Source organism: Amblyomma americanum, chromosome 2, assembly GCF_052857255.1.
Source record: "Amblyomma americanum isolate KBUSLIRL-KWMA chromosome 2, ASM5285725v1, whole genome shotgun sequence".
NCBI lineage: Eukaryota > Metazoa > Arthropoda > Arachnida > Ixodida > Ixodidae > Amblyomma > Amblyomma americanum.
The window spans coordinates 53,661,440-53,689,284 of record NC_135498.1 but is presented as its reverse complement, the minus strand read 5'-3'; the positions used below and the strand labels follow the sequence as shown (position 1 = coordinate 53,689,284).

The 27,845-nt window shown below is 45.2% G+C and overlaps 3 protein-coding genes and 1 long non-coding RNA gene across 7 annotated transcripts in view; 2 read left to right on the top strand and 2 right to left on the bottom strand.

Annotated features, from left to right (window-relative positions):
* Positions 1-6: 6 nt before the first annotated feature.
* Positions 7-9,816, bottom strand: LOC144121262 (tubulin delta chain-like). The gene is made up of 6 exons (XM_077654382.1): positions 9,490-9,816; positions 9,330-9,396; positions 8,437-8,733; positions 7,222-7,468; positions 2,962-3,126; positions 7-1,687 (listed from the first exon to the last, which is right to left on the bottom strand). Exons 1-6 carry the CDS (start codon positions 9,627-9,629, stop codon positions 1,317-1,319), a joined length of 1,287 nt encoding a protein of 428 aa, XP_077510508.1. The 5' UTR covers positions 9,630-9,816; the 3' UTR covers positions 7-1,316.
* A 198-nt stretch (positions 9,817-10,014) lies between these two features.
* LOC144121261 (uncharacterized) lies at positions 10,015-11,857 on the top strand. The gene is made up of 3 exons (XR_013312581.1): positions 10,015-10,715; positions 10,834-10,961; positions 11,478-11,857. It is a non-coding gene; the product is annotated as an uncharacterized LOC144121261 (long non-coding RNA).
* A 3,807-nt stretch (positions 11,858-15,664) lies between these two features.
* mRpL50 (mitochondrial ribosomal protein L50) lies at positions 15,665-17,581 on the top strand. Its single transcript, XM_077654381.1, has 4 exons — positions 15,665-15,813; positions 15,965-16,098; positions 16,161-16,302; positions 16,556-17,581. The coding sequence occupies exons 1-4, from the start codon at positions 15,712-15,714 to the stop codon at positions 16,883-16,885; spliced, it is 708 nt and encodes a 235-aa protein (XP_077510507.1). The 5' UTR covers positions 15,665-15,711; the 3' UTR covers positions 16,886-17,581.
* hob (bridge-like lipid transfer protein family member hobbit) overlaps positions 16,902-27,845 on the bottom strand; it is a 66,187-nt gene continuing 55,243 nt past the window's right edge. For all 4 annotated transcript variants that reach the window (XM_077654377.1, XM_077654379.1, XM_077654378.1 and 1 more), the window contains exons 43-48: positions 27,296-27,392; positions 26,544-26,745; positions 23,841-23,968; positions 21,968-22,180; positions 19,780-19,896; positions 16,902-17,801 (exon numbers count right to left, since the gene is read on the bottom strand). In XM_077654377.1, the coding sequence (XP_077510503.1) occupies positions 17,760-17,801; positions 19,780-19,896; positions 21,968-22,180; positions 23,841-23,968; positions 26,544-26,745; positions 27,296-27,392 (799 nt within the window). In that variant the 3' untranslated portion in view covers positions 16,902-17,759. The remainder of the gene's footprint in view (positions 17,802-19,779; positions 19,897-21,967; positions 22,181-23,840; positions 23,969-26,543; positions 26,746-27,295; positions 27,393-27,845) is intronic.

Below are 27,845 nucleotides of genomic sequence, written 5' to 3'. Positions count from 1 at the left end.
TAAATTACACACATGGATAAAATGGAAAAACTGCCTTGAACATTGCATTCTCTATTCATTAGGCTATGCAGCCATGCTTAAAAAATTAATTTTTGCCAAGCCATTTTCACTGTAGTGAGGTACTAATTAATGACTAATTAATGTGATGCAACTTGGGTAATAACTAGCTTATAAAAAAAGAAAGGCATATTTGAAATCAGCACAAAAAACTGGGCAAGGTAGTTAAATTTCATTATTATTGGCATAGAAATAATGAAAATAGCTTTAAGACCAGTGTCCCCCCTTAACCGTAGCGGATGCTGACTTGTTCGAATTATCGCGAGTTTTCCCCCACTGAAATACACAGGGTTGTGCCGGGACCCAGGTGTCAGTTCGAATCAACCGTAAGTTCGAACCAACCGAGTTCGAATTAACATGCTTTTACTGTAGTAACAGTTGACAGGTACCCTTGATGAACACAAGCACCACTGAGCCATGGTGACAGATTCAGCCACATACTGCAAGTTCCAGCTGTAAAGGGCTAGCAGCACTGCAGAACTAAACCATATGAATAAAATACACTGAGCAAATCACTATATTTGACTTCCTGTCCACTAAAAGAGAGTCCAGGGCACTTTTACCTTTTGATAAACACAGGGCTCAAGAACAAGAACATTTAGCATGTTTCTTGTCAAAACATTAGAATCGTATAAGAAATTGAATTTCATTTGTAAAACTATTCACTAGAGATGTAAACTGCATGAATGAACTCGGTGTCACTGCCACACTATGAATGCAAAAAGCAACAAGGAATTTCACAGTGGCTTATTCACCGGTGAGTATATATGGGCAGAGGTAACCACAGATGAGCATATGGCACCAATACCAATAAAGCACACATTATGTTGCATAAGTTATGCTATTCACAGTTTGGGTAGTCCAAAGCTATAAGTGTTAATGACTCCAAAAACATAAAGCTTATGCTCTGAATGCAGAGCGCATTTCTCCTAAACTTCATAAGAGCATTCCTTCTAATCCATTTTTCAGGCAAATGCAGGCATTTGTAATACAAATGTACTTTGAAGAAAAGCAAGCACAAATTTTTACTCAAAATCGAGCGCAACAAATAAACAACAATATACATGTAAATAAATATAAATAAATACATCATAGAAGTCGCAAGAACATTTGAGCACAAGAGAAGCGAAAAGTAAGGGAAGGAACCATAGGGTCAGTCATCACAGATATCTTACACTATATGCAAATACTTCCTAACCAAACTCACTGACAAAATGTGTTTGCTTTGATTTGCACATACCCAATGGTGTCCATCCACGTTATTTGGACAGGCCCTTGTAGGTCTCAATAGCTTGTTCAACGCGTACAAATGCATCGAAAACATCTTCAGCCTGCAGCCCATGGCGTGCATAATGATGGAGGTAGGCGGCCTCAGTGAACAGACTCCAAGCTCTCTTGACTAAAGAGTCCAGCTGTGGCACACAGGCATCACTGTTACTTGCAAGGAGCAGGGTGCGACCAGAGCCTAGAAAGCGATGAGGATGCGTCCACAAGTTCAGCTCGCGGCCCGGCTCCACAAAAGACGCGCAGTGAGGAGCAAGGTCAGTGACGTCGAGGGCCGACAGGCCTTCGCCACGTGCCACAGCCAGGGAGGCGATGCAGGTAGGTGGCTTTCCTTCAGCACCCATGGCTGCATCGAAAAAAGGAAAAGGGAGAGAGAAGTAAATGGGAGCGCATAGCTGGTTACCACTTTAAAAGAACCAGCCACAGGCACTGGCTGCCAGAAGAGCAGTAAAAATTGTTCAAAAGATGGTTTGGTTTATGGGGGTTTAACGTCCCAAAGCGACTCAGGCTATGAGAGACGCCGTAGTGAAGGGCTCCAGAAATTTTGACCACTTAGGGTTCTTTAACATGCGCTGACATCGCACAGTACACGGGCCTCTAGAATTTTGCCTCCATCAAAATTCGACTGCCGCGGCTGGGATCGAACCCGCGTCTTTCGGGCCAGCAGCCGAGCGCCGTAACCACTCAGCCACTGTGGCGGCTGTCCAAAAGATAGTTATGTTATAAGCACTTAAGAAATTAAGACACAAGTGGTGGGTAAACTTGTACAAAGTAAAACTGAACACATATATACAGAACACACACAAAGAATACAGAGGCGCAATTTTGGTTTTATGAATGAATACCCTTCTCCATCAGAAACTCATACAGACCCGAGTAATGCCTGGCCAGGTTATGTTGCATCCAAACAGTCAACAGCAAAGTGCATGCATACAGCAGCGGGCTCCAATACTATTGCAAGGAGTATCTAATCAGAAAAAAAATGACCTATCAGGTGCTCTGCTGAATAGCATTACTGGGGTCAGAGATTGTAAAAAGTTTCAGTTTAACAGGAGGCTCAGGAGAAGTAGTTATCACTGAGCGATTTTCTTTCTTTTTTTTTTGCCCGGTGTGCTCAGAGTCAAATCTCGCCTCACCTCAAAGTGCACTGAAATGAGACAGTGCTGAATTATGAATAAAATAAAGAAAGCTGAACTCTGGCTCTGTTAAAATACTTATATTTTGTGTGGACCTGAGAGAAAAAAAATGCTCAAAGAGATGCCTGCCCATCACCTTTCCAGGATAGCACGTGCACAATTTGATGAAACCCTGCAATGAATGATGCAAAACCAGTATCACTGATAGTAGCCTTAAAAGATGGAATGGACAAAACTTCAGGTAAACAGTTTGCATGGTATTGTGTTCCCAGACCTTATCGAAATCTACAGGTCTCCAGTGATTTCCAGGTCTCTAAAGGTTCCATTCAGAATATTTTCCTGCACCATCATTTCCTGGATACATTTGATACAGTGCAGTAGCTCACTAATACAATTCCTAGAGCACAAAAGGAATGGGAATGAAACAATTCACTGACACCAGGCTGCGCTATCAGCTTACCCCCCTCCTTCCCTCCCTCCTCACCTTCATCAGTGGCACTATGGCAGCGTTGCATCTTGCTCAGAGCTCGTACTAGACCCTGCCAGGAACAACAGCTGAAGGTGGCCACTGCTGGTGGTTCTTGTGGAACCTGCAGCAAGCCAACCTGCTTGAGAGCCCCATGGCACCCCAGCTCTGAAGCCACGTCACCTGCATGTCATTGAAATCATGAAGGTAAAAAGTTAGCTACGCTGTACAAAAAGCCATGGATGCGTGCAATGATTTTATCCTACCCATCGTTGCAGAACAACAAGCCTTACGGGCAACCGCTGTCTATATTCCCAAAGCTCTGGAGTCCAAATAGAACCATCATGGGCTATGGGAAACTGCACTGACTGAGCAAGCAGATCGAGTGAGCTGCACTTCGGTCTAGTGCTTCAAGGTCAAAGGTCACACTCTTGCTTTGTTCAGAGACAAGAAGTCTTAGTCAGTGCTAAGCCAATAATGGCATTGGTCAGCAGAATATTAAGTCATAGTGTTCAGCCTATTCTGCTTGTGCTGGCTCAGTGCTCAGTACTAGCTCAGTGCTGCACTGCTGAGATCGACTACCCGCAGTGACCACAATGCTTTCAAAGCTAGAACTATGTCATTGTGTAGAACCCACAATATGCATGTACAACCTTTGTCCGCGAAGTTCCGAGACTGAGCCCATTAAAAAAAATGCGTTTAACTTTGAAATAATTTGTGTAGCACCCCTTCGAAAAAGTCTCCCTTGCAGTCTATACACAGCTTGCAATGCTTCTTGAGGTCTTGGAAACAGTTCAAAAACACTTATTTTGGCAGGGCTGTCAGCTCCTTTGTCATGGCGTCTTGAATGGCCTCCACACTCCCCATCCAGTGACCTTTTAGGGCTCTCTTCACACGAGGAAACAGAAAAAAATCGCATGGGGAGAGGTCAGGCGAGTACGGCGGATGGGGAAGTACAGTAATGCTGTGCTTGGTGAGAAATTTTGTCACGCTAACAGCAGTGTGCGGCCTTGCGTTATCGTGGCGAAGGCTCCATTGTCTAAATGTCAATAAGTCAGGGCGACGGCGTCGCATTGCATCACGCATGTGTTGGAGCACATGGAAATCAAACTCCTGATTCACCATCTGCCCTTGTGGGACGAACTCGTGGTGTATGACACCTCTAGCATCGAAAAAAACTATCAGCATCGTCTTTGTTTTGGTCTTCTGTTGCCGCACCTTTCTCGACGCCGGAGAGCTTGTGGACCACTATTTGGCGCTCTGCCTCTTTGAGGATTATATTGAAAACACCTTGTTTCCTCTTCATCAATGATGCTGTCGACGAAGCAGCATCATTCTCTGCCTCAGAGAGCAAATCAGCGTTCACTGATGCCTGCGTCAGAGAGTGCGGCACAAGTCTGGCATTCAGCTTTCATTTCCTCAAGTTCTCATGCAAAATTTGGTGGCATGTTGTCTTACTGATGTCGAGAGCATCTGATGGCATGCGGACTGTAATGGTGCGGTCTTGCTGAAAGATTTCCTTGGTCCGAGCCACGTTGTTTTCATTCCGTGAGATTGAAGGGCGCCCCTGCCTTTTGTCGTCTTCCACTGATGTTCTCCCCAAAACGAACCTCTTGTGCCGCTCGAAAACTCGCGCCCGCGATAATGTCTCGTTGCTGTAAGAGTCACGAAGAAGCTCATACGTCTGTGTGGCTGTCTTGGCAAGCCTCACACAAAATTTTATGTTCGAAGTGGACATCCATCTCTCCACATTCACTCACAGTGGAATGCGCAGACGACTAGTGACAACGTATTTTTCTACGTTTAGTGGTGGCTAGCGGCTGCTACAGCAATTAACATAAATAGCTCAGGTTAGCCTGAAAAGAAGGCGGTACACATACGCACCCACATTTGTTTTGGGGAATCATTTCTAGAGAAGAAAATAAATCAGCCTCGAAACTTTACGAACAAAGTTGTAAAACAGAACAGCTAACAGTGACATACTAGCATTAGTACCAGCTACGGTAAAAATAGCGATTACTTAACATAGTTTATCATGAAATTGCCAGCAGGGGCAGGAGCTAGTACCAAATAGCTATGAGCTGAAAATTTAAATAGAGACTGATAGTAAGTGTTACACCTTCTATATATCCTTCACTTCTCTTTTTTTAATAAAATAGCACTAAGAGGGCTGCGAAGGCGAAAAGTGCCAAACGTCGGTATCTGTTTGAAGCCTCCACCTGCCAACTGTGGCAGGTGGAATTTAGGGGCAGTTGCCTCTCCATCTGCCAATTGTCCCCTTCCGCACCTTTTTTACCAACAGTGTGCTTGCTTCTCTACCTCACATATTAACCCATATATGCCTAGCATCCTACATGTAGAATACCGCTTTGTTGCGCAGTAACTCTAAAAAGTTTATTGGGTAAAAGCTTGCGCCTGCTAGCTTAGGTTCAAGAGGGTTGTGTTGTGTGTGCTCAGTTTTGTGCATTGTGTGCATTCAGAAAGATTCGCCAGTCTTTACTGGACGACATTCTTGAAATTCGACCCCATCAACTACATTGTAATTCTGCAAGAAAAACAATTTTTGCGCACTGCAATAAGGAAACCATCCCGTGTGATGAGAAATGCGATTTTAAAGTCTATGGCAAATATTTGAAGTTTACAGCATGTAAAAATTAGCAAATCTGCCTTGTATCCTACATTGTAGGATGTCTCAAAAGTCTTGTTGAGGCAAATGTTTCCGCCAATAAAAGGATCATTCTGAAGTAAAATAAACATTTTATATTGCAAAACATTATAATTTTTTCAGATTTCTGAAGTTTCGGCATACATATATGGGCTAAGCTTCTATACCACCGAGCAACATTGTTAAATCGGCACTTGGAACCCTTTTCAGTGCAATCAGCGCAGCATTGATGGCCATGAAGACAGACCGGTTTTAAATTTTGCTCTGACGTTGTCAGCTGTTTTGTAAAGTTCAGCATTTTGTGTTCTTAAAAAATTTTTTTGAGAAACTAAGCTAAAGCTTAATTAAAATTCGGAGAGAGCCGTCACTGGTTGTAACTCTCACTTGGAGGCTGCAGCTACTTATTGCTGATGCTTCCTACACTCTTACTGCTGCACGGCCTTCCTAGCATGAACTGCGTCCAAGATGGCAGCTCAAGGTAAGGTTTCTTTGCCCCCTTTGGCAAAGAAGCCATGGTCTGTGCGTGTGTGTATAGAATTTGGCTCTTGATATCATTAGTCTCCTGTCATTTGCTCAGGAAAAAGGCCACCGTACAGTGTTTCAGTGGATCCCTGGACACTGCGGACTCGATGGAAATGAGACCGCCGACGCAGAAGCAAGGAGCACCTTCAGCAGTGGCCTGCGTACAACTGTGCCGTTCTCTAGACCGGACACCACCTGTCGCCTTTCGGAATCAATGAGGAGTGCGACGGCTAGACACTGGGCCCTACCAGACACTCGACACATACGCCTTAAACGGCTAGATCCGGCGATGACTTTTTCTGTTCCTCGCGGAATACCACACCCTATTGCATGCGTAATCCATAGATTACGTTTAAAACGTCGCCTTGACGCGCAAATACTTGCACTTAATAGGACAAGCGGACTCCCCGATGTACCACATGTGTCGTGCAAGAGGCTATAGAACATGTTTTAATGGTGTGTCCAGCATATACACGTGAAAGACTTCTGCTTGCATCTGTTTTGAGGTGTATGGACCCAAGGCCCCTCTCGGAGGATTTGATCCTCGGCGCTTGGCCAGATAGTTTGAAAACTGTACAGGCAACGCGAGCACTCTCAATCTTTTTAAGCGACACGGACCTTGCCAAGCGTTTGTGATGCTAGAAAGTGTGCATTTTTATGTATTTTTTCATCTGCCTCCTCCCATCATCATCACCCCCCATCGTGACCCTCTTTTTTCTCCTCTTCCCGTTCCCCAGTGCAGAATAGCAGGCCAGATATCTTTCAGGGCAACCTCTCTGCCTTTCAAGTCAATAAACCCTCTCTATCTCTTGGCACTGAACCAAGCAGCCGAGCTGGTGGAGGGTAGAGGTGGGTGGCGGCACCATCGGCAAATGTCAGTACAGCAGTGGGTAGGTGGGCTGCGTATCCAGTGCCCCTAGGGGATTGCAGCGGATCAGAGCAACTTCTGTGTTCCCTCCGGGCACCTTCTGTGCCCGGAGGTGCGTGCATCGGCGGGTGCACCTCAGAGCACCTGTCAAGTTATACGGACCACGGTAACACGAAGGACCATAGTGAGCTCCATATAACAGCTGTCACAATAAAACACAGACCGAAATGGGTGTGCAGTCCGTGGTTGCCTTGGCTGGGCTGCAGGAGGCAGGCCAGTTGTCTTGCGGCCAACAGATTCATCTCGGCCAGACAGGCATTGCGCAGGGCCCATCGCTGGGTTGCCACTCGATGCAGGGCATCGTTGCTCAGCACCAACAGGCCGTCCGCAGAGTCTTGCAAGTGTGCCAGTGACAGTAATGCATTGTATGCCTGCACTGCCACTTCCCCCGACTTGCACGGCCACACCACCTGCAACGTGAAAATGTATGCATTTCCCTTTTTTCTTGTGCACATATACTGCTTGAAATTTTTGTTATAAACCTGCAAACAAGTCAGACAGACGAAGTTCATTTCTGAGTACTTGTTGAACTCCAAGTGATCATAAAGATGGTAAAGTCATATTAAATTATTATAGTACAAGAATAAAAGTGCCCCTTACTAAATATTTACGGTTACCCGTTTGGCACATAACCGTTATTCCTCTTGCTTTATAGTGTAAAATGAACCTTGCTATTAGGTGCAGCCATAGACTCACACATTTCCATATGATATAAACTGTCCCAACATTTAAAGGATCACCTTATTTTAGGCATTCTATACTGCAAAAAAAATGAAAAAAAAAAAACCATGGCTGAATGTTTGCATTTCCTCCTGAAAATGAGTGTGATGCTTTAACTAACTCTGTGCTCTCTGCTTTGGCTAGATCTGCAGCTGCATCACAGCCAGCACTGTGGGGTTAGTAAACTTATTTCAGCTATTAAATAAAACAAGGCTATACATTTCCTCTATTACTTTTGGATAAAAAGCAGGGAAAAAATAAAGTGTAGCTGCCTAAATAATACCTCTAATTTCAGCTATTTAAAGACAGTGCCCATCTACAACTATTCAAAACAATGCTAAAGTAAACATAGTGTTACTGATTGTGTTGCATAATTTTTATTACATTTTTACATTCTTTCTGTTAGGAACACCTAAAAAATCTCGGGATTACCTTAAAGGCACTGTAATCTCAAATATGTTTTATATATGCTACATCTGCTTTGTGTCTTTACAGATGCCACAATTAATCTCAGTGTCATATGTTACAGTACTATGTGCTTGCAACATGTTAAGTCACCAAGTGTTCAACTGAAAACAAAGACTGTCCTCTGCTACTGGGCTCCTAACCCATGTTTTGATGAAATAGAGTCAGTGATCAAGCACAAAACAGCCACTACCGCATTTATGACAGGAGTGTTGGGGTAGCTGTCTCTAAGAGTCTCAGTTAGCTTGGTTCCCAATCCGCTGCCCGTTCCCCCACCAAGGGAAAAAATTGGCAGGAAACCGTCCAACCAGTCCCGGCGTTCGATGTGGCGCCTTACAAGGTCACAGATCTGTTCCAGTGCTTCTCTAGAATGCTCAATGTATCCTAAGGCCCAATTGTTGCCAGCTCCTTGTGCACTGGTGTAACATGCACTCCTTGTGTAATGCCACTTGTTGCCATTGCAGGCTTCTTTTAATACCTTGCCTACGACCTGCAATGCCAAGATAAAACACCAGCATGAGGAGTGATAACACACTCAATTTCTGAAATGACGACAACTAAGCACAAATGCAATAAGGGGATGCAAAAGTGTAATGTGTTTACAAGCAGAAGGGCTAGAAAGACATGGAGTTCGGATAATGTTTAGACCTGCCATTGTCTGCAGTCATGGGCTGCAACTATTGGAAGCTTCAAGGCAGATTTGGGCAAGAAGGCTGAACCAGGCATGCTTCTGCCAGTGATACTGACTTTTCGTTCAATGGAGGTGTGTTTGATGGCATCATGCAGCTAGACAAAGGTGTAACTCCACGAAGCTATAACACTGCAAAATAAACATTGTTTTACACACAAAAATACTGCCCTCAAATGTACACCTAGAGTGCTTTCATCACTACTCTTGTTGCATATATACATGCACAGTGGTCTAGTGTGTTAGGAATTCAGTCAAGTATTTTAAACCCATTTGATGAATTATCTGTTCTTTTCACTTCGTGACAGGTACTTTCTGACGCTTTAGTGCCTACAAACAAAGAAATATAACTTAAGTTATCTTCGAGCAACCAATTCTTTCAGCACTCGTGAGCTTACCTTTGTTTCAGTGTCAATCAAGATAGCACTTGAAAGCAGGCTACCCTGGGTGTCGGTAGTAAAAAACCTGTGCAGGATATTAAGGTAATGACGTTTTCAAAACTAAAGCGGAACCCTGCACGCGGCCATCAGCAAACAATAGTCGCGCACGGTCACTCACCTTTCGGCAGACGAGCTGTAGTAGTCGAGGTCACGGCGCGCCTCGGGTTCCCCGGCGCCAATGTCTTGGGCCACAGCATTGAAGAACTCGTAACCTAGCTGGTTGCCGCACTGGCCGATCTGCAAAGTGATTACACTCATCGCTCGTTACCCTAATGTGCGTATCAGACAGCACGAAACTAAAGAACTGAAACTTGAAATTGGTATGAACGTTCGTCACGTCAAAACGACCCGCCATGAGCGCACATCGAATCGAAAAAATAAGACGCGGTCTGTGCAAGGTAGATGTGGTCTGTGCGCACGACGTCGTGATCTTGAACCGGAAACGCGACTTTAGCTTGACTTTAGCGCCCTCAGCTGCGGTGGCGCCGCCAACGCCGCATGCTCGACGAAAACTGTTCGGGTTCGGCTGCCGGCTGGACGCGGAGATGCTTTCTCGTCGTAGTCACGTCAGTAGTCAATCGGCGGCCGGACGGCGCGGCGTTGTGTGCCGCTACCGCTGCCCATTCTGGGGCGCGATTACGGATCAGTCTCAATCGAAATTGTCTCAAAAAGTATATCATTTGCCTCTCTCCTATTGGTCGGCGGCCATTTTGATTTTTTTCGTCACTGACTGACGTCGTAAATGGCGCAGAAGTGGTGACGTTGGCCATCTAATTATGCGGGCAGATTGAGACGATTTTTTGAGACTGGAAAAAGTAGTATCAACACGTTTGAGACAGAAAATGGCGGCTGTTTACATCGTCGTATACGCGGGTGACCGCGCGAGCAACGGTGTCGGAGGGTGCATGAAGACGACTTTGACGCGCGGGAGAGTTATTTCGAGGAGACTGCGCAGTGTCTGTGCGACGAACTCGCCGTTGAACTGGGAAGTGCGCGGGTGAGTGCGCTGTCAGTGGTGCGCGCTGCGCTTCTTCGCCTCCGGTGGGTTTCAAGGCGCCGTTGGAAATGAAGAAAACGTCGGCGCAGCCCAACCGACTGTGAGCAAGCCTTTGCGGCGGGCAGCGGAGACCAATGTCAACGTTGGGTAACAGAAGGGGGGTGTTCGCTTTCCGAGGAGACCCGAGGAGAAGGCGGCGGCGAAGGAGGGCGTCCTTTGCCTAAACGTTCGCCGCGGCAGCATCTCCGGCGTCGTCGGGTGTGTCGATTGGGCACTCATCACTATCAAGGAGTCTGGGGGCAGTGCTGCGAACGAGCCGCAAGCGGTTCTACGCTGCGGACGTAATAGTGAGTATACCTCGGCTACTGTTTTTGACCGCATGAGTTCAAGTGCTACAAGTGCATGAGCTACAAGTGCGGGCCTCGGCAGCGAGAGTGAGTACGGGCTGTGCTTGTTTTTTCTCAGATCTGTGGCGCGAACATGTGCATCCTGGCCGTGGACTCGCGCTGACCCGGATCCTTCCGCGACGCGTTTGTCTGGCGGCATTCCGAGGCGGAGGAAGGCCTGCTGGACGACGGTGATTTTTTTTCTGGGTAAGCAGTAAAATAGCCGTGTCACCCGTCGGGCGAACTCAGTCACATCTATTGAGCTCCAGCACTATGCATTTGGCCGGATCTGCTAAAGCTACAAGAATCAGTCTGGACAGTTACACAAATGCAGACACTTTACAGTATGATACAGTGTATTGCCACCCTTTCCTTTTGTTAAATATAATTGCAGCAGAAACACAGGACACATATTACATTGTTGAAATGCATAGCCTTTCCTGTTGAAGAAACCAAAGCAAAATGCACCTGACAGCGCTTGTGTTTTGTAGGCAATCATAGCGCATCATTTATATGAATATGGTGGTAAAAGACTGACCTTACAGTAGTGCTCACTTATACATCTAAATCCTGCATGTATGTATGCTCTTGAATGTCATATTCAGCAAAGCCTGGATGTGGGCTACTTGGCGCGAGTCTTCTACTGTATAGCAGAGTGTCCTGTAATGCTGTTGAGATCACTGAGAAAGGACATGCTTAGCCGCATCATTTTTTGTTATGCAGGAGACTATGTCTACCCACTGGAGCCATGGCTGCCTGCACCAGTTGCATGACATTACAGACCTGACTCAGCAGAAGGCCTGTACAACACGCCACATGCTTTCACACAATTTGTGGCTGAGCGCTGTATTGGTGTGCCGAAGAGCTGCTTCCGTTGCTTTCAAGGGCACCGGATGCACCAGTGCCAGTGGAAGTGGACAGTGCGCATCACCGCACGTGCTGCACTTCACAGCCTCTGTTTGGATGTGCCCATATCAGCCGAGGGTGCAGGCGACACTGCCTCTGACCCAGATAACAACGGGCCACCTCTAAATGGTGGCTGCCTCGTACAGACGGGATCCCTCCTCACCTGCCTCCTGAGAAGAGCATGCGGTGCTGTACTTTTGGCCTCTCTAAGACGACCCGTCTCCAGAGGAAGGCGTACCGAGGGATGGTGCAGCGGCAGTTGCTATGGAAAATCTAGCGTCCAGAGACGACTCACCATGCTGGCATAGAGAGTCATATCAGGCACTCTTCCCCTGTTGCCATTGTCATTTCCTTGTGTCATTGCACAACACACATCTGCAAGTGTGTGAGCAATTGTGTGATGTGGTTGTGCCCTTGGCCAACCTGTGTGCAGCGAGAAGCCAGCAGTGACAAACAAGTGCCCCCCACCGGCTGCCACTTCATTTTCAGTGTGTTTGCTAGTATATCTTCCAGTCCCTCAGCAGCGTGTTGCACAGTCTCTTCCTGAAGACGGAAAAGGTGTTGAAGCAGCTCGCCCAATTTCTGAAAAGCATCATTTTGAACTCTCTTTTGTCAATGCTTATGTCAGCCCACCTGCCCCTTCTCTGCTGTCTCCTTCCAGCTTGGTGGAGTGCCTGTGGTCATTACCTGTGTGACGAACATGCATGAACCAAACGTGTAGTGCTGGAATAAGGCATGAAATATTTGTGATGCTTGTTGGAATCAAAAAGCTGTTTTTTATTGCATCATACATTCAGTAAGCGCGTTTATTTTTTTAGGCACAGCATTTGACACGAGTGTTTCTATTGCAGAAAAGGCAGTGTACATACAAGCATAGTTTACCTTGATGTACAATTACCGTATGGCATTTCTGAGTGCAGTTAAGAAAAAAAATCTGAAAAATTGAGTTCAAAGTGCATGTTTTCTTTCATACAGAGGCTACCTGTACAATAAATATGGCATAGTACAGTGTACATGATGCATTTTCCAGACTACAAAACATTTTGGCACATATAAGTAGTGTAAATACCAAAGCTAAGCTTTTAGCGTAATGGTGTGTGGCTAGGGGTTTCGCTCTGTGCTAAATGCTGTACCTACTGCAAGGAAACTGCTGTACAACAATGCATAATAAAGATTGTAAGGTGCAGTGGCTCCAATGACTGCTGAATGACTAGAACATCTTCACTGATAGACAAGGATGTGTAAACATCACAGACACATCATCAAGGAGATGGTGTGTGATTGGAGGTTAGTTTACAATCACAAATCATGCAACACCGTTACTGGAAATGCTCTACAGCTCTAAGAATATACATGCAGCTCCATTGTGGGAAATTTTGAGCACTCGGTTATTGCCCCATAACTGACACCTAGCTTGGTTTGCGTAACACAGGGCTATGAAGTCTTGTCCATGATGACACGAGACGGTGACAATGCCGAATGGCCGGACAAGCTCCTTGTGCTATCATATAATATGTGTGATAAGTGCAACTGCTGTCAAGCTACTTTTCGCCTAGGTATTTAATGTCCTAGTCATTTTCAACTGGCTGTTCCCTTTCAAACTGGAGTGGCCTGTATACAGGGTGTCTCAGATATGATGGACCATAATTAAAAAAAAAAAAAACAAGTGGTCTTCCGACCTGAAAGGAAGTGCATGTTAGAAGCTATGCAAAGTATTTAAAGCCCTTCAAACACTGCCCTCACCAAACCCAGTTATACCAACATCACTCCGCCTGCTGAGCAAAATACAATATTACACATCACTGCCCTGTCCTACCTACCTCACTGCCGTGGATCATATGCAATTCAAGCGCTGTGTACCAGCAAACATGAACAAACTTGCTCAACTTTCTGCCCAGTTGCAATTAGCCTCTATACAAGCAAACTACTTCTTTCCAGGTTGACCCAGGATCTACTACATGATCAGTAAATGACGTTAATGGAACAAGCTCGTCCTCTCCTCGGTGACAATAGCAAAGTTATCAAGTCAAGTGCTTCCTTTCTCTCTAAACAAAGTGGAGCATAAACATCACAATTTCTGCATCTTGCACAGGAAAAAAAAGAAACTACGGCAACAACTGAACATAAACCGAACGGAGCTACAAAAATACAAACGGAACATCAAGTGCTTAGCCCGATGTGGGCGGCAACACTTGGTTACGAGGCAGAAGAGTGCTGCCACAGAGGCAGGCCGTGTCGGCTCATTTCCCGCACCGAGATTGCAAGCTATCAGCAGCTGCACCTGTCTGTCGGCAGTTGCTTCTATGTGATGATTCATGGTTTTCTGGTATTTTCTAAAGAAAATAAACAGAACCACACGTCACTCGGCGATCGATAGGCGCCGACCGAGAACGCAGACTAAAGTTGTCTTCGTCGATTTTCGAGCCGAGCGCTGCTTGTAAGTTGATCTCGGCAGGCCCGTAGCATTCACTGCCTTCAATCAGATTTTTCTGCGCACTTAAGACATCCGCAAAGTACCTTGATTTTAGACGACACGCGAAAAAACAGGAACTAGCCATGGAATCAGCTGTTTTCTTGCAGGCCGCCATGTTCACGTTATGCCACTGCCAGCGCGCCCTCATGGCAAGAGAATTTAACCTGCAGCAAATTTATTAAAAAACTGAGAATGCTTCTAATTTTCCCTCGTGTTGTTGAGATTGCAACAAAGTTTACTACCAAAATAAAACATTACTTGTTTTCTTCATTGCGTTTTTGTTCATTTTCAGACTAACATGTTCACGCTATACCGTTGACAGCACACCTTCGCGGCAAAAAAAGTGACTAAACAGCAAACTTAATTGCAAAAATGAAAACACTGGTTCTTTTGCTTGGTGCTGTTGGGTTTGAAATACAGTTACTTAGCAAAATAAAACATTACTCGTTTTTATTCACTGCGTTTTTACTGCAAAACATTACTCTACGGTCCCTTGTCGTGCGATTAGTGGTTTCGGGGCGGAGCCCACCGCCTCCTTGCTCCGCATTGGCCGATTCGGCGGTCGGCATTTCTCGGTGTCGTCATTTTGACGTCACTGTCTCAATATTGAGACAGTTTTTTGAGACTGATCCGTAATCGCGCCCCTGGCGATATACAGTATTGTGCGTTTTTATCGCTGACACTTTCAAAAATTTCCCCGCCTCAACCGCTGGCTCGTTTGCGGTGAAAATGCACACAGAGCTTGCGTATTATGGTAACTTTTGTATCGTAGGAAGTTTGACAACGGTACTTATTTAGTTGAGCCGTGCATGATGCGAAAATATAATCGTCTACGTAGAGATCGGCAACCAAAACCCGCAGACGACGCTTTTTCGCTGAAGGGCGGCAGTGGCGCTATCTGTTTGCGGTAACGCAAAGCGTCACGACAAGGCCGTCGAGGAGAGCGTTGCAAGGAGCGCGGGCCGTTTGAATATGCCGTTCCTGTCGTTTCGTCTGCTTCTACTGAAGCGCTTACAACATTTTCGACTAATTAAGCGGAAAAATATCAGAACAAATGATTTAACGAGGCTTTACCTTTTAAAGAATATTGTTTGCAATGCTCGCCTCGGCGGCCTTGTCGTGACGGTTTCCACTGCCCAAAACAGATGGCGCTACTGCCGCCCTTCAGCGAAAAAGCGTCGTCTGCGGGTTTTGGCTCGCCGATCTCTCGTAGACGCTTACGTTTTCGCATCATGTGCGCCTGAACTAAGTAAGTACCATTGTCAAACTTGCTACGATACAAACGTTACCATGATACGCAAGCTCTGTGTGCAGTTTCACCGCAAACGAGCCAGCGGTTGAGGCGGGGAAATTTTTGAAAGTGTCAGTGATAAAAACGCACAATACTGTATATTGATCGATCGCCGGTGCGGTCAGAAATAATAGAGACATTAGCAGAATTTCACACTAGTGTTACGCTATAGTAGAACGCGTGCTTACAAAACAAAATTGAAATTTATAAACTACATTAAAATAATGTGAAAAGTAAAAACATTTTAGTGATCTTAGCCAACGCCTCCAGAAGGAGGAATTGCCTGTATGCATTCATTATCATCATCATTGCAAAATTGTGGCAAAGCTAAAATGGCAGCCTTCATACGAAGGTCACGTTTATTGCCGAGTAACTTGCATCAAGCGAAGGTGAGCTCCTTTCTCTTTTGTGTATTGCATCTTTCGCACTCGCAGATTGTAAGTGAACAGCCTTAAGTCGAATCAGTGGGTTTGGAGTCCACTTCTGCGGAAAGAATTCAGTTGTTCTTCAGGGTTTAGTTTCCTCACTGCCTCTTTCCAGACCGCTTTCTCAACATCATGTGCTGCATCCGCCGCAAGGAGGTTCTTTCAGGTGATTCCTGTAAGAGAAGACGAGAATGGTCTGCCCTCAAAAGCCATGGCTCGCTCGGCGCTTGCTTCACTCGGTGACCGCGGGTAAGCTTAAAAGAATTGTTGCGTCCAGAAGGCATCTAACGGTCTTGCATCGCACGGAGCAGGTTCTGTCGTCCCATGAAGCCGTACAAGCCTGCCGACGATGTTGAGGACCGAGTCAAGGTCATTTACGAAGAGGTGACTGGACAAAAGGCGGACAGTGCGTGGCTGCAGACACCCATCACAGAGCCCCTCTTGAAGTTTAGGGTACGACCGTTCTTTTCATGCTTGTAAGCGTACGTGTTACCCCCCCGTCGCCCTCCCCTTTTTTCTTAACTAAGAAAAGGAAAGACCTGCTACTAGAGCTATTCAGTGGGCATTCATGTTGACCGACCAGGCTATGCGTCATGTGTAGATTGTGCATGCTATCTACATTGATTGTAATCTTAGTAACATTGAGCTTGTTTCGCTGAGTTCATTGTGCAGGCTAAACCCTAGTTCTTCCTTTTCATGCCAACAGCTACTGACGAGGTGCATCAAGGAATTTGGCCACGACGTCCCAAGCTCCCAACTGATGAATGTAAAGTGTGCAGACGACGTTGTAGAATTCTTCTCCACACCCGTCGAAGGCCTGTCACCTTACGAAACTCTCGTCAGACAAAAGGACCAGCTACCAAAAAATCTGCATGTCATACCGAATTATGTTCGTTTCCACCCTGAGACGGACACTTTCTTTGGTGGTGTAAGTGCTTACCCAGGAACGTCAACCATTGTGACAGGGCTCAAAGCCAAGAAGAAGTACAAAGGTTATGTTGCGAGTCCAACGTGGCCGTACACTATTAGCTACTAAAAATGAGGGACGGAAGAAGGTTTCCAAACTACTGTTTATTGCCTTTTCACTGTGCAAGCAGTACAGAGAAATTCGCTTGAAATAAACCAGCAGCCTAACAAGGAGTATTAGTACAGCTTATGTGCACATATATATATGTACCATCTTCACATTGATTGACTTAGATAAAAAAAATAAAGTTAACATATGAAGCAAACACAAATCGCTTTTGAGTTCCTGCAAACTTTAAGAAAGTGCAATGCATTTTTGCATATTTATCACGACCAAATACACATTGCAGAACATAGTCTATTTGTTCAGCTCTATTACCACACGTGGAAGCAAAATAAAACACACCACCCTTCTCAACAGTCAACAAGAACAAGTGTTATGTACATGACGCAAGATTATCCTGGCTCCACCAGTATGTATCCAGGCTGTTGTCACAAACCATTGGCACAAAGAAAGAGGAATGTCTGAAGTGTGGCAACACAAATTTCGCACTGTTACTTACCCTGCACTGCTATGTAACCACAGTGCTTGTGGGAATTTACATTTTTTTTTTGTTTTTGGCAAAATATTTCGGGGTGGTGATCAGGCCTAAAGACGTGCAGCAAACATCCATTGCACCATGGACAAATACAGCAAACTAAAATAGAAAGTTTGTATTCTGGTAAAAGCTTGCAACAGTATCAAATAAAATAAGGATCTTTAAAATATCTGCAAAGTGCAGACTCTTCTGACTTACTCGACTCAAGAAATATGAATAGCTTTTGTGCAGCCAAGCGTAAGATGGGCATATATATCACATAGGGGCACGTATGTACATATTGAAATGCACACATCCTCTCTTGGCAGCTTCGAGAACTGTGCATGAAGCTTTTCCACAGATGATTCACTTGAAGAAGCTCCGCTTTGAACTTTTTTCTGGTCCACCCTGCAGGACAAATTAACAGTAATTTGTGTGTTACATTATAATTCAATTGAGTCATTACCTCACATGCAACTATGCACATCCTGGATAAGGTATCTACCAACTTACAGACTGCATGACAGTCAAACTTAAGTAAAAAAAAAAAAAATTGTGTCAGGAGTGAAGATATGCAAAAATAATTGTACTGCTTCCAAGCATATGGAAAAGATTACTGCCCAGCTTATTTCCACATAGTGAATCTAATTCCCACATGTACTGTAGGGTAAAAGATGCCAAAACCCTCCCTTGCCTCACGTCACTGTGTGAACTGCTTGGTAAAAAATGTGTAAACTGCCAGAACTACTCCTTTATTAGTTTTTGAACGGCAGTTCATGAAGGCTTTCTAAAATACTATAGTCATTTAAAATAACACCAAAGTGCATGCGACCAAACTGAACCTGTCTGAACACTTGCTGCAGGGGTGTTAAGAAAGGCCTAATATGCAGACATGCTACACAGATTGCTCCCACTGGTTTTAAAGAGCTTTTGGGCTGCTGTGAATGCAACTGGAACAGTCGCTGAGGCGTACTATAGGGCTCTTGACGCTATAAGTACCTTAGACAGCTGGCTCTTGATAAGGCTCTGGATGCCATAGGTACCTTAGTCAGCTAGGCTTTTGACACCCTAAGTACTTTATACAGCTGGGCTCCTGACATCCTATGCATTTTAGACAGCTAAGACAATCTTCCAGCATTCATCTCGTCTGGGCCTCCTTATCCTTGTCTATTTGCAACTGAAGAAAAAAACACAGACAGGACGGTTAACACTGGTTAACGGAGATTCAATGACAGCTGTTAAGGTATTTATACTTTACAATATATTGTGGTAGAGCATATGAGAGCGACTTTACATCTGTATAGCTCTGGGGGGCTCTTTTTAGTTTTCCAGACAGTGGTTTTTCGTCTAGGTCACTCCAGTCCGCCACTCTAGAAGCGCACCGCTGCTGCTGATGATCCTCTCCTTTGGCAGCGCATTTTGCAGCAGCTGCTGCAGTTGGACCGTGCAACATTTCTCCGCTTTCGCCATATCCTTCCTCCTCCTTCTACAGTAACCATGTTCCAAATAGTTGTATTCCTTCCAGCATCCTCGTCATACCCTCTTCCCCTCGCTGTACCCTCGTTCAATGGCAACCCCCCTTCTCCTTCTAGGGTAACTACCCTCCGGTTGGTTCCCAGGTACCGGTTACGCGTTCTCACACTCTTGCCATACCCTCTTCCTTCCATGGTAATCACTCTCTGTTTGGGGATATCTCTGCTTCTGCTACCCCTTCCTCCTTCCACAGTAACCAGCTTCTGGACGGTACCGTTGTAACCGTACTCTGGTTATGCCTTCCCACGCTTTTGCCATAAAGCCTACTTCCATGGTAACCCTCCTCATCCTTCCAGGGTAACTAGAGTTACCCTCTGGGTGGTTTCCGTGGCAACCGCTGACCGGTTGCGCCTTCTTACGCTCTCACCATATCCTCCTCCTTCCAGGGCAGCCATCCTCTGGTTGGGGATTCCTCTGCTCTCCCGACAACCTCCTCATTCCATATTAACCACCCTCTGATGGTTCTTCCTGTGGTAACCACCAATTGGTTACACATTTCTCTACCTATGTCATACCATCTTCCTTTCATCGTAATCTCCCTCTGAGTGGTTCCCATGACAACGCACCCACCGGTTACCAAGACGTCTACGACAAACTATGACATACTACGACAGACTGAATGGGTGCTTAACAGCCGTCGCTGTAAAATGCTACCGCTATCAGAGTGCAACCAACTAGCCCAACTCTGCTCTCGGTCCCCTTTACTGCCTAAGCAGCGCAGTGCACCAGGATAATAATGATGGCAGCACTGCTCGGGCTTGCTCAGGCTCAAGTTCTTAATTCTTAAAAAGCCCTGCTGACAGCAGGCATGCTTGTGAGAAGGCTGTGGTTTCATTTCACTTTAGCCACTGACCAGCAACTTGGCTCCCAGCAGCAGGCGAGCTTTGTCCTCTTCCTGGGGCTGGTTGGCATCGTCAGGTGTGCTGCCCTGTGACTGGTGACTCTTGATCTGAAGTTTCTGCTTGATCGCCTGCAAAAAGCACAGGGTCGAACACTGTGTTAGAACAATGCAAGTGGAATAGGAGTTTATGTGCAGGCCATTAAAAAGAAACTAGAGTGGCCTAGAGCTGGCTGCCTTGGGCTATTTAGGAACTTGTGTTGGTAATGGCTCACTACACAGGCAATTTTTTGTACTGCTGTCGGGTTTAATAATCGGTCCCACAACTTCGTACTTTTGTAATCAGCTAAGTAGCTAATACCGGTGAATGACTTTATTGAACACTGAAGATATGAGAACACCAAACAACCCAATTTTCAAGAAGATGCCATTATGCTGAAGAATTTTTCTGCACTAACAAGAAGAGTGCACAGAATGTTGGAGGACTGAAAGGTCACTTGCTCGCAGACAGTGTGAGTGAAGCTACTTGAACTGATATGCGCTGAGGCAATGGCTTATAGCAGGTGCTGATAAACATGGCATTTTAAACTTAGGCTTTCATGCCTTAAAACGCTTCAGGATTATGCCTCTGTTGAGATGCATTATTCCACCCAGTGATTCAGGTTATGCAAGTTTTTGTTGGCTTTAAATGCTGAGCATGCAGGGGTGGGACAGCTGCACCAATTGCACCGTTTTGATACAAACGAGATTTTCTACGCCAAAAGCGTTACATTGACCGAAATTGCACCAAAGGCCAGGTGTGCCCCATTTCTTTCCCAGCATGTTACGGCTGGCTTTCTGGTTCTGGCAGAGGTGAGTGAAAATATCCGAAAGTAGTCTGCGAACAGCACTTGCTATTCTGTTTGGTTCGCACTTTACATTCAGTTCAGTTCGCACCGCACTTTAATTATTCAGAGTACACATCTGATCAGAGTATTCGAATATCCCGAAATTTCTTGGTGATTTGAACTTGCGGCCAATCGACGCAGCATTTCCCAACAGTGCTCACCAGTTGTAGCATCTCTCACTTGTCACGTCAGTTAATCTCCTCATTCATCGCAGAGTTAACAGAGTGCCAGAGTGCTACAAAAGTGCACGCGCGGTAATGCTAAGCCTTCCACCAGAGCCAATGCTTTGACCATCGGCTGGCATGACTGCTTGCGGGTTGGATCATGACATGCAGCACCATGCGCGGCACACCATCGCGTTGGGCCATGACACAATCTACGGGTGGCGATGAATGTGCTGGCGAAGAAGGCGAACAAGCCTGTGGTCGCTTCACGAAAACTGATTCTAGCCTACACAGTTACAAGAAGAAAGACAATCACAGGAACAAAAGGCTCGGAGCCAGCCCGCACAAATGCGTCTCGTACAGCACGACCCGAGTCATGGATTTTGCAATATAATTTCGTTTTTGCACCTTCATTTTGTGACGACATTCGGGCCCCTCCCGTGATGTGCAGTAAAACTGATACAGTCGGCATTATCAGGACCACTCTCTGCTTTCTGAAGCATCTTGTTGCAGTTTGCCAGCAGTGTGGTGCGCCATTGGCGCCTTGTCGCTTTGATACAGAACTTCTGCAAGAGGCGTACTTAGTGGCGCGCAAGCGCAGAAATGGTTTTTGGCATGGTACACAGCATGATCTGCAGACCACGGCAACTACTGGCTGATGGCATGCTTTTAGAATTTTCATTGGCAAGGTTTCCATATATCCGAATTTCGTCACGGAAACCATTTGAGATGAGCGGTCACAAACACAGCCCCTGTAAAAGTTTATTGTGTGAGGTAAAAACCTGGACCTCACTGATATTTTGAGACATGAGAGTTCACATTAATCAAGGTTTACATACCTGTACTCGAACTTTCTCCAAAATGCTCATATTACTGCTCCAAAATTATATTTGTGCCCCACAGCTGTTTCAGAACACAAATTTTTCTGCCCCAAGAGGTGCTCCAAAACTTTCTTTGGCTGTCCCACCCCTATGAGCATGCAGTACACTAAAGAAAAAAAAAACTGCTGGTTTAAAGCACTTTGTGATAATGTAACTCTTGATATGCACTACCACTTGGGAGTAAAGTTATGCATACTAATGTGCGCTCTCTCTGCCTAGTGCACCTCTGAGGTTCTAGTTACAAGCAGTGCCATCACAATCGCCCACTTGCCTGCGAGAGGAGCACCTTGCGAGCAGTGTTCTTGACGACCATCAGCAGGTCCAGCCAGGTGCAGGTGCGGTTGTGCAATTCGAGTGTGGGCAGCAGCAGCGAGCAGTCGTGCAGATCTTCCAGGTTCTTCTCTTTCTCGCCCTTGTAGCTGACACACAGTGGCACTTCGGGAACCTTGACGTACAGGAATGTCTGGTTCTTCTCCGCACGCTCCTGCATGCCAGGCGCCCTTCATGTTTTGCTCTCTAGCCGACTGACTTTAAACACCAGCCTTCCATGAGCCGAGCCATGTTTCTTTGTTTTTATGAGTGCTCTCAAAATGGGCACAAAATAATGCTAAACACTTCCTGTAAATCACACACACAAAAAAACAAAGAACACTCAGCATTCTACGAAGAGCATGCAATCCTGTAGTTTTGCTTTAAGGCTTCCACGATTTTGAGCTGCGATGGAAAACTATGAAGTCACTGACCAAGTAAAGCCGGACAGAAAGAAATGGAGTTGGCATGACTATTATTCAGCACTTGTTCCTGGGGATGAGAAAAGCACTAGGATTTCTCATTGCCTCCATGTATTCAGGTTTTAAGTTATACCTGGCACAATCCCATGATAATGGAAACAAAACCTGCTTTACCTGCAGGTGCTGTTTATAAAGTGCAATGTCATAAGGTTGATGACAAATGGTTGTCAATAGCAACATGAGCGCAAGTCATGCATCATGGCCATATGTAGTATGCCTTTGCATACATTTCATGCCATGCCATCACTGATTTTACTTTCATTGTTTCACACAGAGCAATGGGCAGTAAGTGGCCACAGCATGATTATTCCGTGAAGCGGTGAAATTTTGAACACTCCATAGCTGCAATAATCATTCAGAAATTGTCAAAGTCGTAGTTTAAAATATAATTGTCGAGATCTTAATTAATATGCACTGCAAGTAATGACACCGTTATGCTCTTGCTTACTTTATCTTCAAAGGTCTAAATTTTAGAAATTACATGAGGAGTGGATTCCTAGAGAAGGTAAATGTAGTGGGAGTGACAGAGAGTCAAATAGGCAGACGTGATGAAGTTTGTGGACTCAAGATGGCTGCAGCAGGTACAAGACATTGTTAACTGGAGGCCAATGGCAGAGGACATAGGCTGATGATGATGATGACGAAGAGGAGTGGGCATGAATACCGTGCAAGGCGAAAGCAGTAAAAAAGAACTTAAATGATTTCATAGTGCTAAACATAAAAGACAACACTAAGGGCTGCACAATGCAGCACTTGCGTTGTGCTGTCCTTAGTTTCATCATTAATGTTTGGTGCAGTAGGATTCCAAGAAATTTACCAGCATCAGTACACTGTTAAATTATTCAGACAAAGCACAGCAGTAAGACGAAAGATGCTTTTTGTTCTTTTCAATGTGCAGTTGCAACACAATCATAAGTTCCCCCACAAATTTAGCCTTACCCACAGCTGGTAACTCCTCACGATCATAGTCATTTTTCTCAAAGTAAAAGTCTGAACATTTTCTTCTTCCTTCAACATGTATCGCATGTTCAACCAGGCTCCTTCAAGTGCGTTGTTGTGATAGACTAGCAACTTCATCGTCACAGCATCAGTCTCAGAACAGGGACATCCACAGTTTTGTTAATGGCTTGTTAAGTAATTCATGGTTTTCTTTTCTTTATACTCCAGTAGCTAGCGAAATTCTCGAGGACAAGACTACAACAATGTGGCTGACACTCTTGTCAGCCCTGGGCAGCTTGCCTTTAAGCTTTTCATGTTAAAAATTCATGGATGAAAACAGGAACACACCAACAGCGGTTGGCTAGGCAGGACACAGACAGACATGTATTCTGCACTTATAATCAGTGACTGTACCTTCATTTTCTCCACATCGTCTCTGCTAGATGATGCCTGGCTGAGCTGTGACTTGCGGCCCCTCCTTGTGTGGATTGGCGGTGCAGGTGCAGGTTTTGGTTCATCATCAAGGTGGTCTTCAGACTTATCTGAAAAGGCAGTGATACACATAGATATTACATTCGAGCAACTACTTGGGTAATTAGAGTCAGCTAATTACTGAACACACACACCTTGTTTGTATACAATATGACACCAAGGGGGCAGGGCTTGGGGGCCAAAAGGTTTGGTTTGGTTTTATGGGGTTTAACTTCCCAGAGTGGCTTAGGCTAGGAGGGACACCATAGTAGAGGGCTCCGAATAATTTCGGCCACCTGGTGTTCTTTAACGTGCAATGACATCGCACAGTATATGGGTCTATAGCATTTCACCTCCATCGCAATGCGACCGCCGCGGCCGGGATCGAACCTGCGTCTTTTGGGTCAGCAGCTGAGCACCATAACCACTGAGCCACCGTAGCAGCTTGCAAAAAAAGGTCATTCTAGCTTCCTTCCCTCAGTTGCTCAAACATGAATTTTCTACAGATAAACTGATTTTCTGCCACTAAGCTGATGCCCCTGCTCTTGTTCGTACGATTTCAACAGCCCAGCTGCACCTGTCGCACGAGCTGCACCATTCTACACAGCACACAGGTTGCATGCATAGGTTGGGAGAATGCCCTTGACAGCACATGGCATGGAACACCAAATTATGCATTGCACACTTGCTACAAAAGTAATTTCAATCACTGAAATCTGTTATATATAATGTAAGAAGTGGAAGTTGCAGGGTAGCAAAAATGAGCTTGGTGTTGAAGGTATGGTATGGTATGTAGGATTTAACGTCCTGAAGTAACATGTGGGCTATGCGGAACACTGTAGTGGAGGGCTCCAGATTAATTTTGACCACATGAGGTTCTAACTCTTTCCTTATCGCAGAAAAACAGGCAATTTCAGGGTGGCGTGCACAAAAAATCTATTCTCTGATAAATTTATAACTTTTGCTTTATTGATTATCACAGTACAGCTAACTTTTAGTGACATAAAGAAGCAAACTGGATACATTTTGCTTAAGAAGAAAAAAATCTTTTATTGGCAAAATGTGAGAGATCTGCCCAAGAATTCTCAGCAGTAGTAAATATATTTAGTCATAAAATAGGGCTATGAAAAATCTAAAATATGCGTTTTATATTTACTATGTCACAAAAAATTATTCAGAGATATAGAACTCTTCATGCTTAACTTTCCGATCAGTAAAAAAAAAAAAAGCTCGCTGGGCTACTCCACAGTGCATTGCCAAGGTCGATCCCGACTAGTCCTGGTGAAAACTTGGTCAGCTACACCGCTGATGGCACGGAATTGTTTAGAACATGCCCAATACTTTCAGAGAGGCTCGTAAAGCAGAGAACCTTCTATGCAACGGTGAAAACGAAAGTTACAGATGGGTGCCTGCCAATAGTCGAGGCTAAGTAAAGCAGTCATCTCTGTCTAAACTAAAACTGGATAAATGGACATCATCTTTCAACACAAGGCTGTCGCTTGCATCAACAAAGTCAAGCGTTGATGCAGAGGAATCGTTAGTACACTGTTGCTGCTTCGCAGCATCAGCGCGAGGTGGGACACCACTTTGGATGCCATGCTCGCTGTGATCGCTCCACGCTGACAGATTTCACTGGAAGTTTAAAAATGCTCCCTTAAATGGGTGACAAAAAACCCATATCCGAAACTGAAGTACAGTACCTACCTTTGCACTATACTGGATAGCGTTCCTTGTCCACAAGCGGCCCGGATCGCGCCGAATGGGCTATTTTCACCATCGTTCAGATTGAACAATTTGATTACGTGCAGTAAGGAAATACCTATACTCCGTTTCATACATAGCAGGCAATGCTGCCAAAGCTGTTCACAGATGCTAAGTACGTGCCCAAAAAGTAGTTCGCCCTACAGCCAAAGTGAACACAAGCATATTTCGTTGTGATAGATCTTAAGTGCCATGAATGGCAATCTCCTGGACTTCGTTTTACCTCCTGCCACATTTTGGTCCTCCAGCCCATCGAGACTTCGAAAAATAAGAGTGACTTTGGCGTTCTAAAATTCAGCTGGTAAGGCGAATCGCCTTTACTCCATCCGTGCCATAAAGTAGTTCACGTTTAGTGAAAATTATAGCCAGAATGTCCGAGTACTGAGCACCTGAGAGCTTTGACGGTAATTTTCAATGCTACCACGTCGTTTTATACCGCTCTTCTTTTTTTTCATCCAAACACTCACCAAGGCTTTGAGAAGGACGAATGATACGTGGCGGAGTAATATGGTTTTGTGGACGCAGCACTTCTGCGGCGTCCGCAGCATTGCCTGCTATGTATGAAACAGAGTGTAACACATGCTAATATCACATAGCAAATAGGCGTTTTTGCATTTCACCTCCATCGAAATGTGGCTACCACAGCCAAGATATGATTCTGTGCCCTGCGGCTCAGCAGACAAATGCCATAGCCGCTAAACCACTGTCACAGTACAGAACGACAGTGTTATAAAACAGGGCCACATTAGAGCTGTGGCATGTCAAAAAGTTAACTCCATGCAAACACCCACTTTCTGCTACTGTGTGCAAGATTTATGGTATGTCTGGCTCATCGATACATGGGCACTTCGAGACACACCTGCAAACATAGAGAGACGTACATACCTGCGCGTGACGAGAAGAAGAAGCGCAGCATGCGGTGGGTGAAGGCGTGCGTCAGTCCGATGGTGATGGGCACCAGGTTGACCTCAAGGTGTTCCTTCACCGAGATGCCGCCTACCGGTGCCCTCACCCGGCAGAAAATGCGTAGAGCTCGCTGACGCTCCAGTGGAATGTGTGGTTGTAGCTCTGTAGGCTGCAGAACCTCCTGCACGTGACAGCATAAGAAAAGCGTGGTTTGCACCAAGTGCAGTAGTACTTCATTCCAGCTTCCCCGCGGCCTCTGACTACCCCTTCAGTCTTCTTTTCCTTTCATGTTTCTACTCTGATTTGTATCAGCACTTGTACAGGATTGTGCAGAGGGGTCGTGTGGTACACACGTCTTTTCTTCAGCGTTTCCTTTGTGTGGTAACACAGTGAGCCTACCCTTGCACAATGTCACTGTTGCTTTAGCATCATAGTATAGCACAGCTCAATGCGCAGCAATTTTGTGACTCTGTTCGAGAACTGATTATTCCATACCACTAAAAGAAATGCTTATGTGGCACATCAGGTCCTGTCTTGGCATAAGCTGACAGTATGATTAAATTAAATAAATAAAACAGTCATGTGGAACATTCCTGTCCGCTATGCTTCCACTATGTAAATTCTTTAGCTCTCTGTAGTGCTGCAAATACACACTTTAGGTGAAGCCTCAGTGCTCAAGTTCAGGAAATTTGGGAGTAAAAAAAAATTAATTACGCATTATTTCATCTCACCTTGTAGACTTGGTTGGGCAGCAGGTTTGTAACTTTGACATTGCCAAGCTCAAGCAGGTGTTCAACGGAATCATTGGATTTCGTCACACGTGAATACCTGGCCAGGTGATAAAAAGGAAAAATCGGAGCACATCAAACCTTGATTTTAGAAACGGTGAAGCCAAGAGATAGAAACAAAAGCATAGCAAACTGTGCACATCTCTCAGAGCAGCCAGAAGTGAAATCAGTGTTAAATGACATAAGTATTTTCTGCCCTGTGAAGAAAAAATAAACAGGAAAAAAAATGGCAGTGGCTTAGCTCGGCTATGCCAGGATATACGCAGCGAAAGCTAAGGCATATCTTGGTTAGCCTTGGTTAATCTTGATTGCAAGTCCAGGTTAGTCTGGTTGTCTGGCTAGTTGTCACGTGGTTCGTCATGCGGTTGGTGATGTGGTGCGGTGCGACCACGGTGAAAATGCGAGCTCCGCGAAACTGAGAGTTCGTGGCCAATGTAACTTTCGCTACAATAACACTGTTTCAGGCAATAATGTCAAATAGCCAAAATGTGCT